Source organism: Mus pahari, chromosome 2 (genome assembly GCF_900095145.1).
Source record: "Mus pahari chromosome 2, PAHARI_EIJ_v1.1, whole genome shotgun sequence".
Taxonomy (NCBI): domain Eukaryota; kingdom Metazoa; phylum Chordata; class Mammalia; order Rodentia; family Muridae; genus Mus; species Mus pahari.
This window is the reverse complement of record NC_034591.1, coordinates 74,069,582-74,097,201: the sequence shown is the minus strand read 5'-3', so window position 1 is coordinate 74,097,201 and position 27,620 is coordinate 74,069,582. Positions and strand designations below refer to the sequence as shown.

Here is a 27,620-nt window from a genome sequence, read left to right as displayed (position 1 = left end):
TCTGCTCACAAGACTAAGAAAAAGATTCCTTCAGACAGAAAAACAAAGCAACGGGAACCTGGAAGTTCTAGGAGGACACAGGCCCAGGGCTCAGGAAGCAGCAGGGCTCAGGTTATCCGGTTTTTGCTGTTATGCAGTAACGCAACCAGAAAGTCACAGTTTCTCCTTCCACAGTGAAGCAGACCCACTGGTGGGGGTGATGACAAGTGAATGGGGTTCACAGCCCAAGGGGTGCACCTCAGATGGAGGGGGCCACAGATGGCAACCTGTCCCTGACTGGCGTAGAAGGCTGTTTCTGCGCATCATGTCTGAGGCTCCATTCAGATGTCCATGGCCTGAGGAATGATGTCTCCTCTAAAGCACTAGAAACCACCTCACTTTATAAACAAGGAAGTTGTGGCCCAGCACAGGGCACATTGTGTTCAGTCATGAACCCAGCTGGAATTGCAAACCAAGGCTTCTTCTAAACAGCTCAGGCTCCATAGATGTGTCCAAAGTGCAAGGGGATCTACTGATTCTTGTTTGGCTGATAACCTGGTTCTCGGAACAGGGGAAGGGATGGAGGGGAGAGATAAGGTACAGGGGGAAAGAGCCAATGTGTATACTCAGTGGTTGGTCCAAGCCATTAACTGTTTCTGGGAAAAAACGAGGAGGCCCTTTCTCTTTCCAGCTTTGCCAAAGACCCAAGAACATACTTCACTGGTCAAGACCACAGAACACATCTCTAAATCCTATCAAATAGAATCTTCTCTGGTCTTTCCAACAGCTCCTCCCAGAAGCCCTGTCTTGAATCTCCTAGAACTCATTCTACTTAATACAACAGCAAGCAAGGTGGCACCTTTGCACTCCCCATGCAGTCCAGAGAACAATCAGGTACAAGTCCACGGAGGCAGGGACAAAAACAAGCATCTACACGGAATAAGCTGGGCCCCGCGGCCCCATGGCACTACTCTTTCCCCTCTACCTTCCCAAATCTGGGTGTGGCCTTATTTTAAAGCCTTAGGGTTATGGCTGTGCAACTTGCAGCTGGGGAGCCAAGATGGGCACTAGAGAGCCACCACTCCTTCCACCAGCAGCTTCTACCTATGCACATGATATAGACACAGTATCCCTTCCAAACACCCTCAGAGGCCCCACGAGTGATTCCAATGTCAAGGGCACGTGGACGAAGTCCTGCAGACAAATCTGAGCTTAGTAATTGAGTCCAGGCTGGAGATGGCATGTAGGATTCCTTGTAATCGGTAGAGCGGGGGGGTGGGGGTGGGGGTGGGGCTGTGGAGAGTCCTGAACCCAGGACTTGGCTCATGAAAACTGAAGGTTGCTTCAGAACCCATTGATTTTACCACAAGGTGGCTGGTCCATTCTAGACATGGCTTTGATTAATGGGGAAACAGAGAGGGGAGATCGAGGAAGGGGCTTTCTGTGGTTGTTGTGGCTGGAGAACAGCTTCTTCAGACCTTCCCTGAAGAAGCAAGGAGTGTAAAAATAAAGCCACCACATGATATAGTCTTGAGTCAGGGGGCACAGTCACGGACGTGGTAAGCTTTTCAGCTGGCCCATCTCCTTCCCAACTGAATCTGCATTTCTGGCTCTCAGCTCTTAGAGCAAATGAAAAGCACCAGAACTTTCTCTGACCCTCACCCCACCTCAATGTAAGTCTTTGACTGAAAGAGCCCTAGAACCTTCTCATCATCCAGGCACACAGGAGCTGAGCACCTGGACAACTTAGATTTAAGCAAAAGGAGCCTCAGGTTGACCTGCTCCAAAGGATGCTCAGGACACTGAGCTGCATCCCTGGCCAACTGCAGTACTTGGTACAGGCTGAGAAGGGTCCACATCCAAAGTCAATCTGCTGAAAGGCTGCTGGGGTGGTCACTACCCCAGTCTCTCCAAAGCAGGCGTGTTTCAAACTCAGTTCACAAGGCCTTGTACCTGGGATCAGGCCATCGCTGAGGCTGGCCTTGACACAGTAGGTCAAGCTGGGACCTGGCAGAGGTGAGCAGGGACATGGGTTGGGGTGGGAGGAAGATGGGGTAACTTTCCAAATCTGAGGTGTATTTACATTTCAAATTGGGCTTAGTGGACCACAATAGATGGGACCCAAACGGGAGGAACAATATCAGCCTATACCCTATCTCTCTCTTCCCCTTTGAGGAGGAGCCCAGCTTCCTACCCAGGGCCTGCCCAAGGAGAGGGGAGAGGCACAAACATGCGCAGGCACCGGCCCGCAGCCTCAGCCTGTGCAAAAAAAAAAAAAGGGGGGGGGGGGGGGGCAGGGCTCAGGTGGCCAAGTTGTCAGCCGGAAGGNGAGCCCAGCTTCCTACCCAGGGCCTGCCCAAGGAGAGGGGAGAGGCACAAACATGCGCAGGCACCGGCCAGAAACCCTATCTCGAAAAAAAAAAAAAAAAAAGGGGGGGGGGGAGGCAGGGCTCAGGTGGCCAAGTTGTCAGCCGGAAGGCTGGACATGCGGAGCTGGGAGCTGCTCTTGCTCAGGATGGACAGTTGGGTGCCCCCGTTCACGCCACTGCTGGCCAGGGATGGATGCCGGTGCTTGAAGTCCATGGTGAAGTAACGGTTCACCTTCCAGCTCCTCCATTTCCTCTTAATCTCTGCCTGTACCTGCAATGAGCAGCATTCATGTGACTTCCCAGTACCTTCTGTGACCTGGCCTGGCGCTTCACCAGCTGCCATCACATCACGGCTGCCCACCCACCTCCCACGCCCCAGCTGTATCCTGCAGCCTTGTCCTGCTCTGTCTTGGCAAAGTCCCTGCTGATGGGGCCTCTCCGGCACCAGTCGTTTAGAATTGTCAAGAAGTCTTTCCTAGCAACTTCTCGAAACATCTGGATCATAAAGACCCTCGCCCTTGTTTACCACTGTGGGATGTAGATAAAATTTACTCAGCCTGAAATATCCCAGGCACCCAAAGCCTGTGAACGGTGATATCAACATCTCTTGAGAAGACCTAGAAATCCACAACTTTGGATGCTTCCAAGATGAGAAGACTTCTGAGACTCAGAGTTATAAAAGAGTCCATGTCTCTTGGCAAACACTCCCCCTCCCCATGTAGCTCTCCATATAGTAAATTGTGGTCATGCCAAGAAAGCCTCAGCCCCCATATGTCACTACAGCCAAAACCTTTATGCAGTACTCAAGCTGCATGACTAGAAGCAACACCCGTGCTTTTTCCCCACTTCGTGCTTCTACTCCCTTGGCAAACTCCCACCCAGCTGCCCATACTCCCACATCTTGGCTCCCCAAGAATCTTTAAGCAAGGCTTTCTCTGGGCTCTCTTGATCTGATCTATTATATCCTAATCTTCTCTATAGGTAGGCCTTCCCATCATGGAGACTCGCTGTCATGAGTCTTAGATGCAAATAAGCGGAAGAACTTGCTGAGGCCAAGATTGGACCAGAGCCTCAGGACAAAGGCTCCTCTCCATTGAGCCAATCCCCATCACTTCCCAGGCACCTCTGTCCTAGGGTCTGCTCCAGAACATTACCCCAACAGGCTAGAGAGGGGGCCCCCAAAAGATAGCTCTGGAAATGAAACACCTCTGGAAGGTTCCAGGTTTTTCCACAGGCTCTGTTCTAGCAGGGATAGACAGACAGGCTGACCCACTGTGGCTCAGCAGCATGGCCCATCACAGCCTGATGACCTATAGGTACTCACTCCTACCCACTAAGGCATGCATTTTGGAGAAGACGTACCCCGGAGTTGTATTCTCAGCAGATATGGTGCCTTCACTATATCTGTACTCTTATCTACTCTGTCTGCAGTTGTAGCCTCAATCGGCAGAAGTGGAATAATTCTGGAAGCGGTGGGAGATGTCAGGAGATGTTGGTAGCATAGAACACTGACAGCTAAGCTACTCACTCCCTATCCTCAGTACTGGCAACCTGGAAAATCCCACCTGAAAAATCTGCTCCCAGTCTCTCCCCAACGAACCCCACCTGTACTACTGAGAAAGGTGGCCAAACTGTCTTACCTCCCCATTCAGGAAGCAGTAGAGTACAGCCACCACAAAGCCCTAGGGAGAGAAGACAAACAACCATTAGCTGTCCAGCAAGAGACCCACCCTCACCCCCTGACACACTGTGGGCATTTGGGAGGACTAGCACTGGAAAAGATAGCAGAAAGAAGAAAACACTGCAGTCTAGACAGGGCATACCTGCCCCAGGCTCTAAGTCAAGCGGAGGATACCGTGCCCCACTAAGACAAGCACTTCCATGAAGCCAAATGGCTGATAGAGCAGCTCCCACTGATGAACACCTCATCTCAGATCTCACACTCACTTAGACAAACACTTGCTATTGCTAAAGACTACCTTCGTCCCATGTTCTAGGAAGCTACTCGCCCTTTCTAGAGGAAGCCACTGGTGTGTAGGCTCCTGGGAGCAGGACTCCTAAACAGGACACATATCACCTTTATCTGTCACTACTCCCTCCTCTGCCCTCCCTTGGCAAGCTGCATCTATACACAACACAGTGAAGCAAAGGATGTGTGGCAAGTACTTGACAGCATATGAACTTAACTCTTCTACACCGAACAAAGCAACCTTTTCCCGAATGTAAAAACCAGGTCCGGTAGCACCTCAGTGCCTCGGGCTGTCATTTAAAAATGCCAAAGAAACAATGGTTGGGATATGCCAGTGAACACAAAGATGGGAGCCTTGGAGTGTAATTTCTAGGTCAGAACTTCATCTCTAAGACTCCTGTTCTCATCAGAGTAAGAACGTGAATCCGGGAAAACAGCTTTGAGTGAAAATCCAAGTCAATTGCACAGAGTATCTTTCTGACCGGCAAGCTCAAGTGTTAATTTAAGCAAGTGAGGGGACACTCCCCTTTACAGCCCACTGCAACTGCTTCATTCTGCGAGGCACACACTTGCTTATAGCTAGCAACTCTCTCCTGCTTAAACACTCCTTGTTCTGGTCCTCCTCTTGCCCCACACCCACAGACCCATTCATTTAAGGATCAGCCCAGGCGCCTCAAGCCCATTCGTTCCTCTGTGTCCATCCCTGTATCTGGATCGCCTGTGCTAGAGTGGAACAGACAGAACTCCAGTCTTCATGTTGCTAGAATGTGTGGCTGCAGATGGGATGTGGACACAGCACGGGATCCTAACCCCTGGGCTTTATGGAGAGATTTCATCTCAAGTCACTCGAGGGTCCCCGATCAGGATCCCCAGGCACAGTGACAGGCAGACTTCAATACATCCTCTTACAGCAGCAGACAGGACTACAGAGGACATCTGCTCTAGTACTCATGCCAGAGACAAACTCTGAGGTTCGAAGTCGGGGTTCACAAGGTTAAAGGGGTGGCAGCAGGTCAGAGGTCAGGGCTTAGCTTCCAACAAACTATGCCCTCTGCATACACCATGCCTACCTGGAAGGAACCCAGCCCAAGCTCAAACACAAGTCTTTCCCTCTTGCTGACGTTCTCTGGAGAGAAGGCGAATACTGTGTAGTGGATTCCAAAGAGTGGGATGAGCAGCAGGGTGGAGCGGGCCAGCCGTCTGTCAGAAAAGAGCAAACATCTGTTTTGGGGACTGCAGGGCTTGGGAGCACGGAGGGCAGAGGGCCTGACGTTGGTCCTAGCTACCCTTCAGTGTTCCTGTTCACAGACTACTTGGCATCCTTTACTGGTGCAGAGGGCCTGGAAGTGAGAGTCAACCTAGCCCAGGGTCCTTAGGATGTGGGGGCCTCCCCGGTCTGCAGGGCACCTATTAGTATCCTGCAGGACTACTGAAAATGTTTCATTTATAGAGCTCCCTTGAGTAATGTGTAAAAAGTCACAGGAAAACTCAGGATAGAATTCCAGAGTCCTGAGCCAAAGCAAACCTATCCTGTCTCGGAAGGAAGCAACATGGACTCAAAAATAGCTCTCCTAAGACCCCTGGGAATAGGACTCTTCTGTGTCTGGGTACAACTAGGGACATTTGCTGTATTGCTGATGACCGGGAGGAAGGGTTCTAAGTAGGCTAAAGAAGAACTTGGGAGGGCTTCAAGGAAAGACCTGATGACTAAGCAGAAATTCTGCCTGCACAGGAGAGAGCTGCTGCCCCAGAAGCTGAGTCATTGGGTGGGAAGGATGTCCACCCTGAGGAAGGGACAGCCAGAGAGCCCACCAGTCCTTCTGCAATCCTCTCCTGCTCTTAGCTCTTGGGGTAGAGCCAAGGCAGGGTAAGACCCTGTATAACAGTACAGGGACAGAAGAAGTCCACGGTGAGGACATCAGGTACACATGGGCTGGGAGTGCTGCTTTAGAGGGAGTAAATTATTACAGGGCCTTCCCAGAGTAGGGCCCCATTTCTGCCCTTCCCAGGACACTGGCCCCCCTGTAAACTCCCCCAAAAGCCAAGCTATCCTCTCCAGATGTTTTTCCTCAGCTGTACCCATCCCCCTGGGACCACTGGCTTCACCATATCTTGTCAGACATGGACAGTATATGTAAGGGTAACCATTTGACTGAGAGCAAGTCTACTGTATGCCCCTCATCTCCCACTCGGAGTCTTTCTGGGAGAAAGCATTCCATTGAGTGTTGGAATCCAGATTTCTAGAAAAGCCAAATCGCTAGCTTCTGAATAAGGTCCTTGATGTCTTACCTTCTGTTAGAGGGAAGACAAGGAGGAGGAGAGAGGGGAATGGAGAGCAGGGGTTGGGACAGAAGGAGAGGGGGAAAATGAGCTTGAGGAAGCCGAGCTTCCTTTAGGAGAAGGTTCAGCCCAGAAAAGAGGAAGCCTACAATTGTGGGTCTCACATACCTCTCCTTGCTCAAAGGCAGCACATTCTATAGTCACGGAGGGTCCCTAGACCAGAACAGGGCCAATGGGACCTGAGTGAGTCCCCGTAATGAGCCCACGTGGGTTCCTAGCAGTCTGTCCCCATGGCTGTCCATACCTAGTGGCCCTGAAGAAAGCCCCTCTTTTATCTGCTAGGTCTCACAGCAAATATCTTCAGGCACATAGTTAACAATGGAAATGCCTGTTCTATGGAGGAGAAACAGGACTACCCAGATTCATAAACTAGAACCCTTAAAACTCAACATCTCCCTGGCACTCAGTGCCCAGGATGTGGCACCAGAAAGCAGCAGGGTGTGTCTGGAGATAGAATGGGGGTTGGAAGAGCTAAAAGAGGTGCCTAGAAAAGTACATGCATGGGGGTCCTGTTGGGTCCTGGGGCAGGTGAGAGCCCTGCTTTCCTCTCCTGCGTCCCTCCTACAGTGGACCCACTCCAGATTCTTGCTCCAGCAGAGACAAACAGAACCTGGGCACCAAATGCCAAGCCTCTCCAGTGTTCATAGTGGCATTAACTTTCTTGGGTTCAGGGACAGTGCCAGACCCTTCCCAGCCACAGGGCAGATGTGACTCTGAGTAGAGGGTTTCCCAGGGTGTGGCTCACTAGCAGTATGTCCCCTTTCACAGCTCTGATGCTGCTCTGACATAGGCAGAGATGACAGCCAGGCATACCTCAGACAGGGAGTGGTGACAGATGAGGAGGATTCGTAAACTCAGTGTGTGGGACCTGTAGACCTCTAAGCTGATACACCGTGAACTGTGACTAGCCCAGAGAGACCATGGCACAGCCTCTACCTCTGCCCTCCTCTCACAAAGAGGCATCATGAGGAAGAGGAATCCTACAGCCCCCAAAAGATCAGAGCCACCCATGCCATGTCAGTGGGTTTCCAGGAAGGCCCCACTTCCTACTCTGTGGGTGTCATGGATGACCTAAGGTGTGATTCTGAGGATGCTCCTGTCCTTGCCATCCCAGTCACATGACTTACTCTACCTTGTCAAGCTCCAGTTTCTCATCTATAGAATGGAAACAGTGTAAGGAGCCACCTTATAGGAGCCCTGTGGAGACTGAGCTTTAGCCAAGCTGCACACAACGTGCTCAGCACATGGTGAGTTCATCCCAGCTCTGAGCTTTTACAGTTTTGCAGCTGCCAAGACTAAAGCCCAGAGAAGTGGGGGCCTGAGGAAGGACACACTTCTGTCAGCAGCCACTAGCTGCTGACGGTGGAGCGAGGAAGGTAGGCATCAGTAGCTGCCAAGTCAAGATGTCCCTGCGATGCCGCAGCTCCAATACCCACATGCCCTTCAGCCCCACCCACAAGACTGCAAGGAACTCACAAGGCACATATCAACATGCAACAGCCAGGAATAGGGTAGGCTAGGAGGCTCGGGGCAGCTCTCCACACTCCTCCAGCCCAGCAGAACACAAGCACCAGGCAGTGGCAACAACAGCAACATGCAAATCCCCCACCCCTCCAGGACACCCGGCCACAGCCACGGCCACACACACTTACAGAGTAATGGTGGATAGTTCTGACATCTTGCAAGAGTGCTGCTGAGCCCGCTGTGGCTTGCAGTAGCATTTCTGCACGCAGCTGCTGGGTGTGACAAGATTAGCACTTCTGTCAGCTGGGGACATTGGGCAATGAAGAAACTGCAGTGGGACTTGGCAAGACTCAATTCACAGGGCACAGGGAGGGCAGAGAAGTGAGGGGACGGAGACAAGCTAAGGAAGTCACCAGAGGAGGATGGGGGAAGCCAAGGAATAAGAACAGTCAGCTTTGGACAAGGGAATGTATGTCCATAAGTATACATGTGTGTGCATGGCTGTAATACACACACACACACACACACACACACACACACACACACACTGGGGCCACTAATAGGCAAGTAGATATTAAAAGGTAGATATGTTCAGGAGAGATGAGGCCTGAGATAGGAGTCAGACAGGAAGCCAGAGGCCACCTCTGGTTATCAGCCCCGGACTTAGAGCATGGCTTTGCCAAGGTCACCCAGTAAGATGAATAACTGGGCACTCACAATGTAGATCTCACACATGGCTGGCATGAGGAGATGGACTTCTGGGCTTGATAGCAAGGATCAGCTCGAATGTTCTGACTATCTCTCCTCGCCTCACCCCCACCTCCTCTCAGTGTAAGCACACACAGGAGAGCAGGGGCAAGCCAGGCTTAATGGAACTGATCATCAGTCTAGAACTCTACTTACCTATTAAGGTAGCCACTATCCTAGGTGGCTATTCAAATGAAAATTAATCAAAATCCGATGGAAAGAAAACTCTACTTCCTCAATCATTCTAGTCACAGTATCAGGGCTTATTAGTCACATATGGCTAGTGGTGATGCTGGACACAGAAGCACAGGCCATTTGCAGAGCGCCACAGGACATTGCTCAGCTAGCCTGCTTCATCCAGGTATACGGACAGGGCTGAAGAGCAAAAGCCTGAGGACACACATTTCTTTGTGGAGGCAGCACAGGGGCCAGGCTGGCTGTGCATCCTGCTGCCTTCAAGAGTTTTGTCAGCTTAGATAACCGTCTCCACGTGGAGATAACTGAGGCACCTCATACTGCCGAGTGAATGCATAATCAGGTGTTAGATGCCAATGAGGACAAATACGCAGGTGCAGTTAGGTCCTGGACATCCAAAGACCTGCTGTCTGACTCCATCTGAGAGTGGATCTAAAGACAACTAGCGTCTGGGGACGTGTTAGTCTGCTGAGGCAAGAGCATGGATTGCTAATTTCCAGATGAGCCAAGCAAACTGAAGCCTGCCCAGCAGGCTGTTCCCCTCCAGGCCTGTGGTGCTCGCTCAATAGATGGCGTCTTTCATTTCATATCACCTATAAGCTGGTGGATGCCGGAGGTCCATGTTGTAGGTGTTATTCAATGCCTTGCTGCTCAAGCAGTCCTTAGCCCAGCAGCGGGAACAGTACTTGACCACATCTCAAAAACAGAATATAGTGCCTCCCTGGCCTACTGACCCACCAGCTCAGTAGCTGCATTTCAACTACAGTCTGGGAATGGACTGGGGAAGCCCTATTGCAAGGTATTCATGGATCTCAGAAGTTTGTTGCAAAAGACAAGGGATTGGTGTGTGTGTGTGTGTGTGTGTGTGTGTGTGTGTGTGTGTGTGTGTCTGTCTGTCTGTCTGTCTGTCTGTCTGTCTGTCTGTCTGTCTGTTTGTGTCTGTTTCTGTGTCTGTGTGTATGTAAGGGTCAGAGAAATCTCTGGGCACAGCAGAACACCAGCTATCCTTTCCCTATCATCTCCTTTGCCCAGACCAAATGGCCAACAACCCTTCAACCCTGGCTGAGACAGACAACAGGGCCAGGGCCAGTCCGAGTTGCTGCACATCTGCATATCTGTTGCTCAACTGGCACCATCTTAAATTCCAAGCTTTAGCCTTTCTCCCCTAAGACCTCTCCCTTTCCTCCCAACACTTCCCGAGTTCCTCCCTTTTGGGGAATCCATGACATGTTAGAGTAATAATAGGCTCCTCTGATTTTCCTTTAAATTGTCTTGAAAAGAGTGAAAGGACAGTTTAATGACAAGTTCACTGGGATGGGACAGGAAGGTCACCTAAAGGAGCAACAAAAGCAAGGGTGACATCCAGAGGGATCTCAGGGGAGACTATCTCCAGAGAAAGAGAGGAAAAGGCCCTCTCCCAAGACCCTGCCCCTGGCCTGCAGTGACTTACAAACAGACTCGCTGACAAGCAACAGGATGCTCTGTGGCAGAAGAGCTGACCTGGAGCGTGGGAAAGACGAGAGTGGAACTCGCAGGACAACTAAGCAAGAAGGGAGTACGGTGTCATCTAGAGATCACCTAGGTCAACCTGGAGGGCCACCCTGAGTCCAAGGAAGCACAGGAGACTCCAGACAGAGACCTCTGCTGGTCAGTGGGAGGTGCGGGCCTGTGGGAATTTGGTTAGCTGCTGGTGCAGAGCCCCATCTGCAGGTGAGGGAGCCTCAGCTTCCAGGCCCATCTCTGGCATGGCTGCTCTTCATCTGTAAGAAGGTCAAGGCCATCTTTTCCATGGTCTCAGCTCTTGAGTCTATCCCTGGTGGTTTAGCACACAGTTTCTACAGAGCCTTTTACGTGAAGAGCTGTCTGTACTGCAGCCCCAGGAAACATCCTATAGGAGAGTAGACAGACACCTGCCCATGCCTATGCAGAGAGCATTCCCATCTTCTCCACCTTGGACCCTAGGAATTCATGTAAAACTGATTCCTTGGCAGTCTATAGAACGTGGTAGTTTTCTGATGCTAACTACACTCCCCTGCAACTTCAGAACTCTGCCCGTTCTGCAGGAAGCGTTTCTCAGAAACAGCATCTCTGCTGGAGTATGGTTCAACACCACTTCCTCCTCCAACAGGGAGGCAGAATGAACCTGGGTTCCCAGAGGGGGTCCACGCCAGTCTCAATTTTTTGTGACCACTGACTTAGTGGGCAGTTTTCTTTTCCAGGTTGGTTTTTTGTTTGTTTGGTTGGTTGGTTGATTGGTTGGTTGTTGGGTTTTTTTGGATAACAAATTCCCTAAATCATCCCTGACAGAACTCTGGGGGCAGATGTTCCTTAACAGTGTGGGCATTATGGGATGCAGGGACTAGAAGGCAGAGACTAGACCTGTAGGCAAAGTCTCTTGCGGAACATCCTGATTGTAAGTCTGCCTTGCAAACACAGAGCCTGTCCAAGGATGTGACAGAGGAATCCCTAAGGAAGTTACACACAGGTTTCCCGGCCCCACCTCAGACCTAAGAGGTAGATACCAACGCCCACCTCTAAGAGTAGAGCAGATCATGGGCAATAAGAATGAAGCCAAGCTGCTCCATGACTGGCCTGAGCCACTCCTTTCTCACTCTTGAGTCTTCCAGACAACTTCATTATCCTCTACCCTCCAGAGTCAGGGAGCTGTGCCTGGCTTCAGGCCAAAACAAGCTCCAACCCTGCCCAGTCCAGAACCGAATGCTTGCACAGCCCTAATCTGAGCCCCTGTTGATCCTAATGCAGGCCCAGTCTCCCCACCCCGCCCTTGGCAAGGCCCCACATCCAGCAGGTCCTTCAAGGTTGAGTCAGGAGCACATTGGTTGATAGTGAACAAACCCTTAGCATCTGAATGGCTGGAACCAACCTACAGGAAAGGGGGTGAATGCTGGTCTGAGGGCACAGGCAGGGGATCCTCTCGGGCTTTCTTGGGGACTCTCAGTCTTAAATTTGTTCTGGAAACAGAGGAAAAAAACCAGAGAGCTATTGTGGGCAGACCAGGAGGGGCTTTATAGCAGAATACACACATCCAGGGCCCCAGGCACAGCCCTGACATCTCCCACCAAGCCCACCCCATCTCCTTCTTCCCCAGTGCAGGAGCCTCTCCTTAGAGACAGCTCCCCTAAAGCCCTTGGAGTGGAGTACTTCTATATGGGGGGGTATCTAGAGCCTACGAGGGAAGGACAACACAAGCCAGCTCTGGTCCCCACTGCCTGCACTGTGGTCACAGTGCTCCTTCCTGCAGGGGTCACCAAGCTTCATGGGACACTATGTCCTCTGCTGAAGAGGCTTCTACTTGGCGATGGCTTGCCCAGCTTGCCATGGCTCTGCATCGTCTGTGAGCATCAACTGTGTACAAGTGCTTTTACATGCTCTGCAGCTCTCAGAGGCTTTGTCACCAGGATCGACATGGTCTCCTTGACCCTGGTGACACCAGACATATGGCTGAATCCAACAGGAGCAAGCTGATCCCTGATCCAGCTTTAGCCTTTCCCTAGCTTACAGACATCATCCACCTGATTTTTTAGTCTTTGGGGCTGGAGACTATCATGGGTTTGTTGTTCTCTCCCAAATAGCCCTGGATAAGCCTGTACAGTTTTTACATTAAAGAAGTAATCCAACTAGCTGCTTCTTCAGAGTTCTGGAAAACATCAAATATATACCATGTGCTAATCACAAGCAGCTCTTATCCATGCATTAGGAAGGTCCACTGTTCTTCCCCATCAGGCCAGGAGTAATTGTTGCTGTCTGGGACAGGGCATTTGAGATGGCCAATGTGTAATCAGACTTCCCAGAGCATCTTTATTGACTAAGGCTGAGCTCCCACGCACATCTCTACATAGGCAAAGTAAGGAGAAGCTGGAGGAATCTTTCCACTGAGCCCAAAGAAGATGGCTCAGAGGCCTTAGAAGCCCCAAATCCTACCAGGAAGGGGAGGAGACTAAGGAAGGTTGGCAGTGCTCAGGGGAGAATGAGGCTAACTTAGCTTCTCGGGTCCCAATTGCAAGAGGTGACAGTCAGTAGGGGAGCCAGTTCACAGGCGGCAGGAGAAACTGAGGCTGGACATAAAGGCATGACTTCAGCTTCCTACACTGGACAGGGAGGTGGGAGAGGGGAACAAGAGGCCTGTTTTGTGACTCTGGGACAAGGTTATCTCTCTAGTGCAGGGCAAGGAACAACAGAACTGTTGCCCTACCAAGATGTCATAGCTTATATCAAATGTTAACTTCCCGTTACATCATAGATACAGACAAGTGAGGGTTGGTTAAGATAATAAATAAATACCTGGCAAAACATGAAAAAAAATGGACAAATAAAAGGTCAGCAAATAAATAAATAAATAATAACAAAAACATAAAATAGGGATGGGGATGGGGATGGGAAGCAAAATCACCACATGTTGTCCTTTTTCAATGTTGTGGCGTTGTTGCAGAGGCAGAGAACATGTGCTATACAATAAAAGCATTGTGCTATCCACTGGCATAGGAGAAGAGGTGGTACCCTGCAGTCTAGATAGACCAAAGGCAGTTTCACTCCCCCTCAAAGGAGCCTGGAGGAGGACCTGGCACTCAGTCTCTTTGCAGAGCTCTTCTCTCCCTAAGAGAATGGCTAGTAGGACCCTCTGTTTCACTCTTTCTATGATCCCCCTCATTTTCCTCAGGGAAGCCATGAAGGTTTCAAGCCTGAGGCTGGGTCTCTAAGGAAGACCCCAGTGATGCTGTGAGAGTATCACAGCTCCTCTCAGCTATCCTTAGCCACTACACCCTTCAGATCCACCTCACAGAGCCCATGACCTTTCTCTTTGGCATTGGTGTGGAGATGCGTTTCCATATCCCATAACCCATTCCTGAGCCCCGAAGGTGAGGCAGCAGGAGCTCTGTCTGATTTCAGAACAGGACAGGGCTGGGATTGAGGTCGTCCTGTGTTTTTAGGGTAGCCACTGAAAAGCTGGTTCTTGGAACACAAATGTCTGTAAGCGCAGCGGAAGCCTTGCACTCAGTAGCAATCACAGAGCTGATACTCCTCCCATAGGGACAGAAGGTGTTGAGGCAGAAAACCAGACAGATACAGAGGTGGGCAGGGCTGTCCTGAGGCAAGGTACAAGAAAGAGAGTCCCCATGCAGTGTATGACCAAGGAAAAGGTCCCCCTGCTGACTGCCAGGCACTTAGAAGCTTCTGCCCTGTGGATGTGGGGTGTGGCCTATCACAGCCACGCCTCCATCTGCACATCTTCCCTCAGAATCAGCATCCACAAAGGAAAGCCAGCTTCCAAACAACCAAGGCCTTAGCCTTGGGAATCTGGGGCTCTCCAAGGGTTATCCTGCCGTCATAGAGATTCTATCTCCCTGTCTTTCTCTTTCCCTTTCCATGCAATGCCCATGGAGCTGAGGCTGTGTTGGCTCAGGTCTAGCAGGGCAGTTGTAGTTCACAGGCACTTTAATCAGGAAGAAATTCTGCAATTGCCCATGCTAGGTCAACCCACCAGCAAAGCTCAAGCTTTGTCCTGCCTGTGACCTGTGTGCAGGCCATGTGGCCGGAAGCAGCTGTGGCAGCCCCATATCGGCATGGCATACTTACAAGTAGATGCTCGATTCATTGCCTCCCATGTCTGGGGACTGCAGCTTCTGCACAAGGATGATGATGATGCCAATGAAAAGCACAAAGTTAACCTGGAGAGTGAAAGAAAGGCAGACTCAAATCTCTGCCCAGCCTGGTACTCCCTGACAGGACCCTCTGTAGCCAGGCAAATTCCCTTGCAGACTTCTCTACCTCTCACTGAGTCATTCAAATGAAGGAAAACATCCAAAATTAATAATAATAATAATTCTACACAAAAACCTGGAAATAGAGAGCACAGAGAGTAAGCCAGGGGGCGAGCACTGTCTGAAGCAGAAAGAGAAAGGTGATGGAGAAGAGGTGATGCACCCCAAGACCAGTCCGGTGGTGCTGATGCAGGTCTGAAATCCCAGCGCTTGCAAGGCCAAAGCAGGAGGATCGGGCGTTCCAGGGAAGCCTTGGATACATAGCAAGACCCTGCCTCAGAGATAAAGAGGTGGGGTGGGGGTGGGGAGAGAAAGTTCATGTTCAGAGCGGTGGAATCCAGGGAAGCAGCCACAGCATTCCTAATTAGAGGGCTGCCTGGGAACAGCAACAACAGCGTGTGCCATCAGGGACAGATGCTTTCCCAAACAAAGTGGGAAGCTGCCTGTGCACTGAGAAAGGAGGAGGGAAGGAGGGCTGCAAATAAATGCAAAGGAGGCATAACAAGAAGACTGCATGGCACAGCGACATCTCTGGGCCAGAGCCAAAGTCACCCTCAAGAAAAGAACAACACGATTCTTTAAAAAAACAAAAAACAAAAAACAAAAAAACAATAACAGCTACTGAGAACAACTAAGCAACCGAAAGCTGAGGAATGATTGGAGGGATCATCTTCAAGTTGAGTGTAAGAGGGACACTGATGAAGGTAAAAAGTCACGATAAAGAAACTGGAAACCATAGCAGGCTTACTCAGAAAAGCTCCTGTTTGCTTCTTCTCTTTGTTTCCTGGATCAGTTAGAACCACAAAGCACACCCCTGCCCCACCATGCTTATTCCTGCTTCTGCCGCTGTCTAATTAATGTTGGAATTAGCTCAGCAAATATTGCCAAGGAGAAAGTACAATTAAATATCTAGGGGTGAGGACGAGGACAAGACAAGAGATAAACAGACTATTTCAAATCATGAAGAGACCGTTGACCAAAACCAGAAAACTAAACTGGGCAAGAACAGGATCAGCTTCCCTGAAGGAAAGGCAACCTCTAAACACCGAGGTGGGAAGCAAGAAGAGCAACGGCACCATCAGGACGCTTGGCCGTCGCCCACAGTCTGTGCAGGGCAAAGCACCAGGCCCAGGTAACCTTACGAACGTGTAAACAAAAGGCAGCTTCCCAGACATAGAATTGTTTCAGAGCAGACAAGCACAAGGTCTCAAAGATCCTTCTTCAAAAACCAAAGAGAGGACAGACATAGGGGTAGCTCAGCCAGCAAAGCCTCACAGGGGTGAGGACTGAGTGTGATTCCTGGTGACTCGGGTTAAGAAATGGGAAAAAGATAGGTGTGGCAGCATGTACTTAGAATCCCAGGGCTGAAGAGGCAGAGACAGGCAGATCCTGGACTGGATTCCAAGCCAGTGAGAAACCCTTCCAAAAAATAAAAAATAAAATCCAAATAGGCAGAATTCTGAAGAGTAACACTAGAAATTGGTCTCTGACCCACACACACACTCACACACACACTCACACACACACACTCATACACACACACACACACACTCACACACACTCACAGTGCATGTGGGGGGGGCAGACACAGACAAAGAAGGGGATAGGAAAAGGAAGATCATTAGTCTGAGGGCTAGCCTTGACTACGTAGTGTGACCCTCTTTCAAAAGACAAAAAAGAACAAAAGCCATGCGGGAATGCAAAATAAGCCCATGGAGACATTCAATACACATGATAAACAGTGAAGAACCTTTAAGGAAAACGTTAGCGAACAGAAGAAGTTGGTGGTACACGGAAAGAGCAGATGGATCATGCCCACAAAGATCTTACCCTAAGATTTCACTGACTATACAAAATATGCTGCATAAAATAAACAATGAAACATTATAAACTCAAGTTAAAAAAAATCTTACCCTAAGAATAAAAAAAAAAAAAATGCTCTGCTATTCCTTATTATGTCGATGAAAACAACAGCTCCACCATCCCTGAGAGACTGGCTTAGTAACAGGAACCTCAGCACAGAGGTGAGAGCACAGGAATTAAGCCTCTTGCTCCCTGGCTATAGCCGTGTGAACAGTAAGTGCCCAGAGTCTGTGTCTCAGAATCATATTCCTAGTGATTTATCCCAAAGACACAACCACACATTCTCAAAGCCAGGTGAATAATATATCCACAGCACTAGAGAAAAACCAAAATAGTACATTTATGCCATTCTGTCATAACAGCATGATCTCTTCGGCATGTCTGATAAAATGAAATACCCGTGCTTGGTTTTATAACAACACACACAAAAGCCAACCAGGAAGAGAAACTTGCCCAATTGCATGCGAGACAACTGCCAAAAACCAGAGCAAACATTGTCCTCCATAAAAACAAGGAATGAAAGGAACAAACATTGGGAAAGATGGGCAAAAGGCTGTTTTCATTTACAGGTTGCATAATTTTCTATGTAGAAACCCCATGTGAACCAAATAAAAAAGGGATTAAACTCTTAAGAGAATTCAAGAATGTTAACTAAACCAAGAAGTCACAAAAGCTGATTCCCTTCCCTGGATGGCCCCTAACCCGCCAGATAACACAGGGAACGAAGGGACCCTCACTCAAGCAGTGCCCAGGCTGGAGAGTGTCTCAGAGGAAGCAAAGAGAACCTGGACGGACGGGGTGTTTTGCTATATTCCTGGAGACAATCGATTTTCCTCCAAATTGGTATATAATTCAAAGCAGATCTTCCCCAGACCTTTTCTTGTGAGTTAAAAGTCAAGTCACTTCCTGTCAAAGTCTACCTGACTAAGTGGATGTGCAAAAACATGTCAACAGAACAAATGAGAAATTTGTATATACCATGGTAAAACATACAGGGACGCAGTAGCCGGCACAGTCCCCTGGGCAAACATATTAGTAGTATGAAAGCGAAGGTCTCCAGTCCACAATGATAAATAACTTTTCAGCCTATAAGTTTATGTAAAGTGACTGAGAATGGGAAATTTGCAGCCATCAAACATAGAAATGTAAAAAAAAAAAACCAGCATTTTAATAAAGACAAAGATTTAATAGAACCTTTCTGAAAGATACATCTTGTTAACCTAAACCACAACAATGCTGTGAAGCAATTAAGAGATGTATATAGCCCACGCTGCTGGAAATCCTTCATAAATAAGAAATAAGGCCAACAATCAGAGAGGGGAAGCCCAAGGATCTCAGTGCAGGGAAGTCATGCTGGCTGGGAACATGACAAAGTATGGAAGAGAAGTCACTGCTCTTCGCCTGATCAAAAAGACAATCTGCTAGAGGGACAGAACAAAAGTTCACAAGAATGTCATGAGCATACGCCACCAAAACGCTGTTTAGCCTAAGTGCTCAAACCACAACCAACACAGAGAAACAGACATGCTCTTCAGGAGCCACCTCCCCCCTCCCCCACAGGACCAAACACCATCAAATGATGGCACTGGGGGTACAGGGAGTGACTGGGGAATGGAGTCACCTTTCCAGAGGAGATGTAAACTGTTAAAGCATGTTTACAAAATGCTAAAACATCTGAAATATTAAATCTATATCCATTTGACCAGCAATTCTGCCTCTAGAGATCCATTTTAAAGAAAAAAAATCTTACAAATGCTCAGAAGTATTCATGAAAGTATTCCTAGTAGCAGCTTCCATAAGGATTGCACCTTCCATAAGGATTAAAAATAGAATAACGGGCTTGTCCAACACTAGAATAACTGAATAATTTGTGTGCCAGTGCTACAGAATGTAATACAGCTGTGACAAAGGCCCTTTCTTTCCCTTCTCTCTATACTCTCTGCCTGCTCTGCCCCCCCCCCTTGCCCCAAAGATACTCACCATTATAGAGCCAACTACGGGGCCTTTGATCACCCACCACAGAGCTGTGCTGTCATTCATATCCCAGCATCTGAAAGATGGGCAAAGAGGAGAAATCATAACAGACCCTGCAGATCAGCACATGACTAACTGGGTGCCTGCCCTTCTCACCCTCTGTGTACCCCTGACCAGAGAAACCTGGAGGTTGAGGGTGGCTGGCTAGAAGACCCCTCACCCAAGGCTTGCTTTTTCTCTGTTCCTGTCATGGCAGAAACTGTAGTCCAAGAATCAGGTTCATAGTGGGATCCTAGGAAAGGACATATCTCCCATTGAGATCTGGGATCCTTGGGGTTGAGAGTGACCTCACCCTCAACATTCATCTGACCTCCAAAGGATACCAGATGTTCAGAGCTTCACTAAAGTTGCCCCAAAGTAGATGAACTCAGAAATTTACCCATCCTCTTGCTGGATTGTCAGTTGAGACAAGGCTAACCACAAAGGGTAAGGGCTGAAGAAGGGCCTGAGGGCAGGCTTTGGTCTGGGGCTGAGACAGGACTGATCCATGGGGTGAGGACTCAGGTGGTACCCAAGGCTGAACTTTGGTCAGATCAACACATTGGGGAATTCACATGAAGCCAGACAGGTACTGAAGCCCATGCGTACAATAGACTTTGTACCATAGCCTGATTCTCTAATTGTACTTACCCTGCATCATCAAAGTAGAGCCTCAGCACAGCCCACACAGTTACACACACAGTAGGTGTCCCTGGAGAGCAAGAAAAGGAAGCCCCATTTGCCCAGGATACTCTTAGCCTTGGGGTTCCCGGGGACCCTATTCCTCATACTCCAGCTTCTTCCCATACTTTCTGTCTCCTCCAGCTTCAAACCATCTGGTCTCCTAACATGATTCCTAAGTATAATGGGGGTCCCACAAAAAGAAAGTTAAAAAGTGGGGGTTCTAGGAAACAAGAAGCCCATGGCCTAGTATGGGCTCTATTATCCGACGCTTCCTAAAGCTAGGACCAAGGACACAGCTGACCAAGTGGCCTGAGCCCTCCAGACCCAGGCAGTGACCTACCCCAGCCAATGATGGTGTACCAGTAGAAATATCTCCTCTCAGGGAAGAAAGTCTCCACCAGCAGTGTAAAGAGGTACAGGCCTTCGATGAACAGCCAGAAGTAGTTGGACACCACGCAGTAGTGGAAGAAAACCATGACAGCTTTGCATTCCACCTACAGAGGCAGCCAGAGAGGAAAGCTGAGCTCCCTGCCGTGTCCCCAGGTAAATCCTGAAGTGCAGCAATACAGGATGAGGGGAACTCCTGAGGCCTCTCAGCACTGGCATACCCAGCTTCGGGTATCTCAAAGCCTAAAACTGTAGGCATTCCACACAGGAGACTGTTTACAAAATGAGGATCTGGACACATGGAAGGTGGAGACACATACCTTAGCCATGGAAAAATCTCTTCTCAAACAGATGCTCCAAACATAGTGAACCCCCCCAAGGCTAATCTGTTCTTATCCCAGCGTATCAAAAGCCAGTCTTCTGCATATACCTCCTTCACACATCTGTGCTTGGGAAGGCACTAACAGACACTGGACAGCTGGCAAACAAAATGTCGCATGACTGGTAGCATGCCAAGGGACTGGCTAATCCCTATCTGAACCTCATTCTCACCTAACCCTCCTGGCCCAAGAACGAGGCTAAGGGCCAGGCTGTGTTTTGCATTTGGAGTGGGGTTATATACTGGCTATGGTAACCACTCTATTACTCCTGAACTTTCACAAGACTTAGGGTAAGACCTTCACCCGCAGGGCCGCATTCCCTATAGGGTGTTATCAGGGCAGAGTCCTGGGGTACTGAGGCGCTTCACTCACTTACGGTGGAAACGAAGCAGTGACTGCTGTCCTGCTCGGCGTACAAGATCCAGTCTTTGATGAAGACAGAGATAGCCCTCAGCATGAAGGAAACGAACAGGTTCATGTGGATGAAGTTCCGGGTACAGTGCAGCTTCCTACATGGACCAGGATGGGGAGGTCATGAGTTCACAGTACTTCGCACCCTCAGGGTGGGGCTGCTCTGGACCTACTCATGGCTTGTCTTAATGGGGTCCCTCTCCCAGACTACCCTCTTCGCCCACCTCGATAGCCCTCTGCCTTCCCCACCCTGGTCATCCGCTAGTCAGTCTTCTCCCTCCTGTAGCCTCTCTACCTAGACCAGGAAGGTTAAAGCAAGCAAAGGGAATTCTGGAAGGGACTGTCTGACCGTATGGTCCCGGACATACGAGCTGCCCTCTCAGGCCATCTTCCCATCTGCTCTACTAGGGACAGGGTCTGCCTTCCAAGGGACTTTCCAGGGATGATGGGATGAGCGATTCTGGCTCTAACTCTACTGGGCTCTCACCGGAAGCGGCACAAGATGACCATGGCAGTGGTGAGGGTGACGAGGGAGGTGCTGTAGCCGACTGTGTAGAGGGCCTTCACCGACATGTAGTAATAATCCTGGAGCAGGGCACAGGACATGCAGGGCTCTGCTTGGAACCAGTCACTGCCCCCCTGGGGCCCACACCCAGTGTCCCAAACCAGGCCCTTGGGCCCAACATCTCCCCCATCTCTGCCATCACTCCACTCCTGGCTGGATTCCTGTTCCTCTCTGTACAGGGTCAGTATTCTAAACCTTTTCAGAATGTACCGAAGGCAAGGGCACTGATCAATCAGACCTGAACACAGCCCTAGCCTGAAGAAGGGTTGAAGAAGCTCCCTGCTAGACCCAGAATTAACTCACCAGTTTCTGGGCTATCTGGAAGACAGTGTCCTGAAAAAGTAGCCATGGTTGAAGGGACTTGTGCGTGTGACTTGTGGGGACAGAACCCAACAGGGTGAGTGAACATCCTACCCTCTATGCTCCAGGCTCAGTATACAGCAGGCAGGCACTCATGAGTGCTGCCCATAGCCCTGAGCTCCTCAGAACTAACCCATCACCTCACTTACCTGATCCCCAGACTCAGGCTCATAGTCATCAAACCCACAAGCATCGAAGTAATGGGGGAAGGGCTCCGACCAGCCCTCCTCGGTGCAGTTCCGGCCCACGACCCCCATGTCTGCAGAGAACAGAAAACCAGGCAAGGCATGTGAATGGCTTAAAATGGCCCTGAAAATGATTTCATAGTGGGACTTCCTGAACGCCCATGTGTTCAATGAGGTGGCTCAAGCTAGAAGGCATGAAATAGAGTGATCGCCGAAGACCTGGCATGTGTCCTCCACTAATGACAAGGGAGATGGGGAGTAGGTGAATGAGCAAGCTGATCCCTTAATCAAGAATCCAGCATGCCTGTAATATTCCTGAACACCCACCCCAGGACCCTAGGTCAGCACTATTCAAAATGTCAATGCGCAGAACCACCTAGAAACTTGTCACAAATGCTACTATGGCTCAAGCAAAACCCCAGGGTCCCTAACAAGGCATTCGGGATGTTCAAGGCCTCCTTCTGTAGGTGACTGTCAGGTGACAATTTGGCAAATTTTAACTCAGAGCTCTGGGTCTACCAGCAGCTATAACATCTCACACCCATGGGTCTCCTGGCTTTATTGGTTTTTAGCAAGCCCAGGCATACTCTACCTTACCGCCAGCCTTACAAAGATACAAACTCAGTAGAGTTTTGTTTGTTGTTTTATTTTTGCCTTTCAGAGTTTTCTTCTGCCTCCCATCACCAATGTGGATTCCTTCTCTTCGAATTGACTTAAAGTTCATTGTGTCTGGGGGGGGATGGAGCAGTCACAGCTACTGAAAGAGGTGCTTGCTACCTGCAAGGCAGAGGGCAGGCTATTTTTCACATAAGTGGATGACATCACGTCATTCTCCTGAGCTGGTGAGAGCTACTAAGGTCCAGGAGAGCACCTGGCAAGTGGCCTTTTCTTCTAGCTAGCACCTGAGTCTGACCCCAGATATTTACCCCTACCTGGTAGTCTAAGAGCTACCAATCTCTTAAGGGCATATGGAAAGGAACAGGATTCGGGGTAATCTTAAATCTCCAGAGACAAAAATCAAGATTTTTCAAATTTCAGTCATAGCACCTTGTGGACATGGTAGCGTTCAGATTCTGGGGTCCGTGATACATCCTGGAGTGTGTGATACAGTCAGTCTACGGGCTTCAGGGGCAAGTGACTAGTGTGTGGTAAGAGACCTCTGTGGACAGGGAGTTTGGAGCACACACTGCTTGTCCTCTGTGATCAAGGTGGTCTCTGGGAAGCTCAACAAGGAGACAATGGGTCAGTGCCTTCTTTACAGAAGAGAGAGGGAAAGACCCCTCATTTTTCCAGACAGTAGTCCTTGCTCTCCTGGATCTCATTCTGTAAACCAGGCTGGCCTTGAACTCAGAGATCTGCCTGGCTCTACCTCTTGAGTGCTGGGATTAAAGGTGTGCCCCCCCCACCTGGCTACCCCCCTCTCTTTTCTAACCAGCATCTACTCCTGCTGGTGGACTTGGAAGGTGTCAGAGAGCTGGACATACCCTCCCTGGGAGGAATGATAGAGCAGGGACCCTGCCCATCAGAACAGTCTGCCCAATGGGAGAATCACCACAGCTTCTCTGACACCTGTGACACAAGCCAAGAAGGGACTGCAGCAGGCTGGGTCACTGATAGCAATGTCATCAGATTGTCTCTTTTTCAGTAAAGTATGTCTCCAGCTGCTGCTGGCAACCTCCCTGCAAGGTCCCCCCAAAAGTAGAACACCTGAATGCCTCCCCCATCTCAACTGAGAGTCAGAGCGGTTGAGCCACTGTCCTCCCTGGGCTTCAGTTAACTCTGACTCGCCCACATCATGGAGGTAAGAGGAAGAAAGAGACAGAGAGTACAGAAATTTGAAAATCAATGTTTAAAAAAAGCTTCCTAGAGGGAAAAGCCATTTCTTTTCTTTTCCCTCTTTATTTTAATAACACAAAGCTTGGAAAAACATAAATGTTTTTGTTCCCAAAATTGCTCTATGAATATTGTTCTGATAGAAATCTCTGGAAGATGAAGCGCTGTCCAGATTGCCAAATCTTGCATGGCAGCATCTCTTTTGCAAGACTGTTTTGCTCCAGCAGCATCATAGCAGCATAGCATGCTCCCTGATAGTGTCCCACCACATCACCTAGACACAGTAGCCAAGCATCTGGCCTCGATCCAGCTGGCTAAATCAGAGACTCGGGGGAGACCCCAAAATCTGCCCTTTACCGAGTCTGCACAGTGCAGGAGGTCATACATCCTCCTGGTACCCTGCCTCTTGCAGCTCCAGGCTCGCCAGGGTTGCGGCTGATTGGCTGTGATGCTCAGAGTGGTGCATGGCTGGACCCCATCCAGTTGACTGTAGTACAAAGCTGAACCCTGAGAACCTCTATGAGAAGCTCAAAACCACCAAACACCTTGTAGTACAAAGGCTCCCCACTTACAGCCCATGACAGGCCCCAAGATACCCAGGACTCCCCCGCAGCACATGGTTACAGGCATGATGGATGCACAGTCTTTTCTCTGGGTACTTGGGCACCGTCTTCCAAGAAGACAACACATAGCTCTATCAGAGAAGGCACACACTGTAGGGCACACAGGAGAGAAAGCCCCGCTACAAAGCAGCTGCCCTCCACCCCACCAGCCCAAGGTGACTCCAGCACACCCCTCACCTGTGATCTCCAAGGAATTACTATCAGCAAAGCCAGAATCCCCTGCGAAACACAAGCATGGGTCAGTCAGAACGCTGTGCCCATCAGCTGCCCCAGCAGTAAAGGCTAGAGCTGCCCAGTCTGTGGAGAGTGGGCAGGGGATCAAGAGGCTGAACCTCGGGAGCCACACTTCCCTCTGGCTCACTGCCTCTGGTCTCACCAGAGCAACAGCTGCATGGTTGTGATGCTCACAGTGGTGCGTGGCATGGTCCCCACCAGAGAGTCTTTATGGAGGGAGGAAATGGAGTGAATAAGCCCGGGGCTTGGGAGTTTTCTTTGATGTTCAACCCCTGCCTCTACTCCAAGTCTGTTTTTCACCAAAGGGACCCCCAAATCCCAAAAAGTTTACCTGTAGACAGGTGTCTCCCCACTCCATAACCTTTATTCTCATATTTATCTAAAGATGGCCTGGAAGTTAACCCCATTTCCTCTCGACTTTTCAAAATCCCATTTCTAAGCTGAAGTGCCACCTCCTTCAGGAAGTCTGCCCTGACCTCCTTCCTGTACTTACTGCATCATCTACCTTTAGTTCTCTTCTGGCCTTTTGTTTGGTAGGTACATTCCCACCTCATAGCTGCTGGGATGACAGAGTCTGTGTGAACTCAAGAACAGGGCTATCCTGCATGTAGGAACATGCATGCACTATGCACACAAACAGAGTGTTTTCCAATCTCTCCATTGGGGATTCAAACCCCTGACCCAGCTTGAAAGGGCGTTGAAGCCACACACTGTGCTCCATCTCTCCTACCCCCTCCAGGATGGCCAGATTCTGGGGAGGAGGGGAGGAGCTGATCCCTGATGATCCTTCCATGATTGCTACCCCACCGTCATCCCAGCATCCCGGGGCATCGGATCTCCTCAGGCTGGGCTCTGATGGGCTAGTGAAACTCAGTCTGCCCTCCCAGGGGTCCTCTTACCTATGGTTTCCGTCATCCAGACTGTATGTAGAGGAAGAGAGAAAGAGAGAGAGCATGAGTAGAAATGCAGAGGTGACCAGGAGTGAAGTCAGATCTGTTCTCACAGGCCATTCGCCCCACCCCCTGCCCCAACTCTGAGAAATCCCAGGTAGGGTCCTAAAGGCCTGAGGAACCCACCCTAGAACCTAGCAGGCTCACGGGGTCAGGGGCAGATCTAACTCCACCTCTAGGTCAGCACAGGAGGAGGAAGGAGAGGCACTGACCAGGGCTCCCAGAAAGCCAGCACCTCGGGGAGGCCTATCCAACAGCACCGCGCCTGAGGCCTCCTGGGAATGTGAGAGCAAATGAGACAGCAGTTGAGTGGCTTCTGTGGGGAGGGCAAGTCTCACTACCAAGCTTGTGAAGAGAGGCGCTAAAGGCCCTGCTTTAATGAACCATTAAGAAGCAGGTGTAAATAACATCCCGCTCCCTGAGGCGGGAGCAGCTGAGGGAAATCATTTTACCCTCCTTCCTGTCACCTCTTGTGACTGCCGCTGGCTGGAGGAAAGAAAGGGTTTGTGGCTGGAATCCTGCCGAGAGAGGATGTGCCACGAGCTTCGCATAACTAACTGAAGTAAAGCAATGGGCGCATGGAGGAAGTGATTAAGCTGCCTTCCAGAGGAATCCATCTTGGGAGCTAGCTGAATCACAGGCCCAGTCTCTGACAGCCTGTCTTCCCCCTATTCACTCTCTCTGCTTAGAGCCTCCTCCAGCACTTGCCCCCTGGCCTGCTCTCCCTCAGAGCCCTCAGGATGGAAACATTCAGAAACCAGACTAGCAGGAGGTGGGTAAGATGTGGGATAAGGAGAGGTGGGGGTATCAAGATAAACCCCGCCTTCTCTTGGCTCTGGATAGAAAGTCAAGGAGGGAGGCTCCAGACTCTAACGCATACTATTCTTTCTCCCCTCCTCCTGCAAGCCACTGGTGGTGGCCTCACAGACAGGGCCAGACATCCCCCTCCATGAAGTCAGGCCCGTGGAGGCCCTGTCTTCTTCCAACGGATTCACATTTCTGGATCCAACGTCACACAGCTCCACCACTGCACCCACTCATGGGATGGCAATTTGGCCCCAGGAACTCTACAGTGACATTGGTCACTGGCACCAGAGACCATGAGCAGACATGACATGTGAGATCAACAGAAGCCTCCAGTCAGCTTTGGTTTCCTGGCACCAGGCCTTCACATATATCCCTGAAGTCTACGTCCACACATCACAGACTACCTTCCTTGGTGTCTGAGGCCATCTCCTGGACAGCCTGAGATAGTGGAGCAGAACCCTCTCTCCTCCTCCTCTAAATCCTCATGACCATCTGAGGGCAGCAAGGACCAGAGACGGGCCTTTCTTAGCATGTGTGTGTGTGTGCTGGTAGATTGGCAGTCCAGTGCCAGGCTGGAGGGTTGGACATCTGCCCACATCAAATGGTTATAGAATGTGGTCATGGTGTCTCTTCACAGCAATAGAAACCCTAACTAGACTGTACTTGGTCGTACAGTCCCACCCATATCTTCCAACAGGCCTCTGAGACATCTCTGTCTATGTCATCATCATGGTAACTATGATGATGTCAGCTAACTTTACTATTAGATATGCAAAATGCACCAGGTGCTGTGCTACATACATCTTGAGAGGTGACCTGGCTTGATCCTCACAGACCACCTGGGGAAACAGCCACCGTATCACATGACCATCTGGCAGGCCAACAACAACTTGAGTGATAATCTGCCTTGCTGAAGACCCCCCCCCCCCCGTGGGATAGACAGTAGTGTTGCCATGGACTGTGTGCCTAAGCCCAGATTGCTCTCAGCTGCCCTGAGAGTCACCTGGCAATGCAGACCTGGCACTAGGTGCAGTGCTGGAGAAGTGGTGTCTCCATGCCTTATACCAACATGAAGGACACCATCCCATCCTGCTGGCCAGCTATCAGTTGCCATGGGGGAGGGGGGGGGAAGCTGAGTTTTTAAAGCTTAGCTCCAGGAAGAGGCATGGCTGTGTGGATAGCAGGTTAAACCAGCACAGATGGGAGAGATTCTGAGTTCTCCTTACCTTGGTCCGGGTTGAAGATCCGGAAGATCTCAGGGCAGCTCACAAGGACCATCTCACCTATTTGAGCAGGCTTCCAGCATGTGATATTGTCCCACATGCCAGGGCAACCTGGAGAAGAGGGCCATAACCAGACACAGATACACCATACACATCCCATATGTGCAGGTACACACAGGCACAACACACATACACATACACGCATGTGCATGCACGCGCGCTCGTGTGTGTGTGTGTGTGTGTGTGTGTGTGTGTGTGT

At 50.1% G+C, this 27,620-nt stretch overlaps 1 protein-coding gene across 3 annotated transcripts in view; it reads right to left on the bottom strand.

Moving 5' to 3' along the window:
- Window positions 1-2,407: 2,407 nt before the first annotated feature.
- Adcyap1r1 (ADCYAP receptor type I) overlaps window positions 2,408-27,620 on the bottom strand; it is a 45,956-nt gene continuing 20,743 nt past the window's right edge. The window contains exons 4-17 of one of the 3 annotated variants that reach the window (XM_021189674.2): window positions 27,365-27,472; window positions 25,281-25,301; window positions 24,325-24,366; window positions 21,656-21,765; window positions 21,069-21,166; window positions 20,547-20,679; window positions 19,744-19,897; window positions 19,371-19,431; window positions 18,687-18,756; window positions 14,659-14,750; window positions 8,310-8,393; window positions 5,388-5,517; window positions 3,989-4,030; window positions 2,408-2,619 (exon numbers count right to left, since the gene is read on the bottom strand). In XM_021189674.2, the coding sequence (XP_021045333.1) occupies window positions 2,431-2,619; window positions 3,989-4,030; window positions 5,388-5,517; window positions 8,310-8,393; window positions 14,659-14,750; window positions 18,687-18,756; window positions 19,371-19,431; window positions 19,744-19,897; window positions 20,547-20,679; window positions 21,069-21,166; window positions 21,656-21,765; window positions 24,325-24,366; window positions 25,281-25,301; window positions 27,365-27,472 (1,334 nt within the window). In that variant the 3' untranslated portion in view covers window positions 2,408-2,430. The remainder of the gene's footprint in view (window positions 2,620-3,988; window positions 4,031-5,387; window positions 5,518-8,309; window positions 8,394-14,658; window positions 14,751-18,686; window positions 18,757-19,370; window positions 19,432-19,743; window positions 19,898-20,546; window positions 20,680-21,068; window positions 21,167-21,655; window positions 21,766-24,324; window positions 24,367-25,280; window positions 25,302-27,364; window positions 27,473-27,620) is intronic. The other 2 variants (XM_021189676.2, XM_029534869.1) reach the window with 2 other exon arrangements.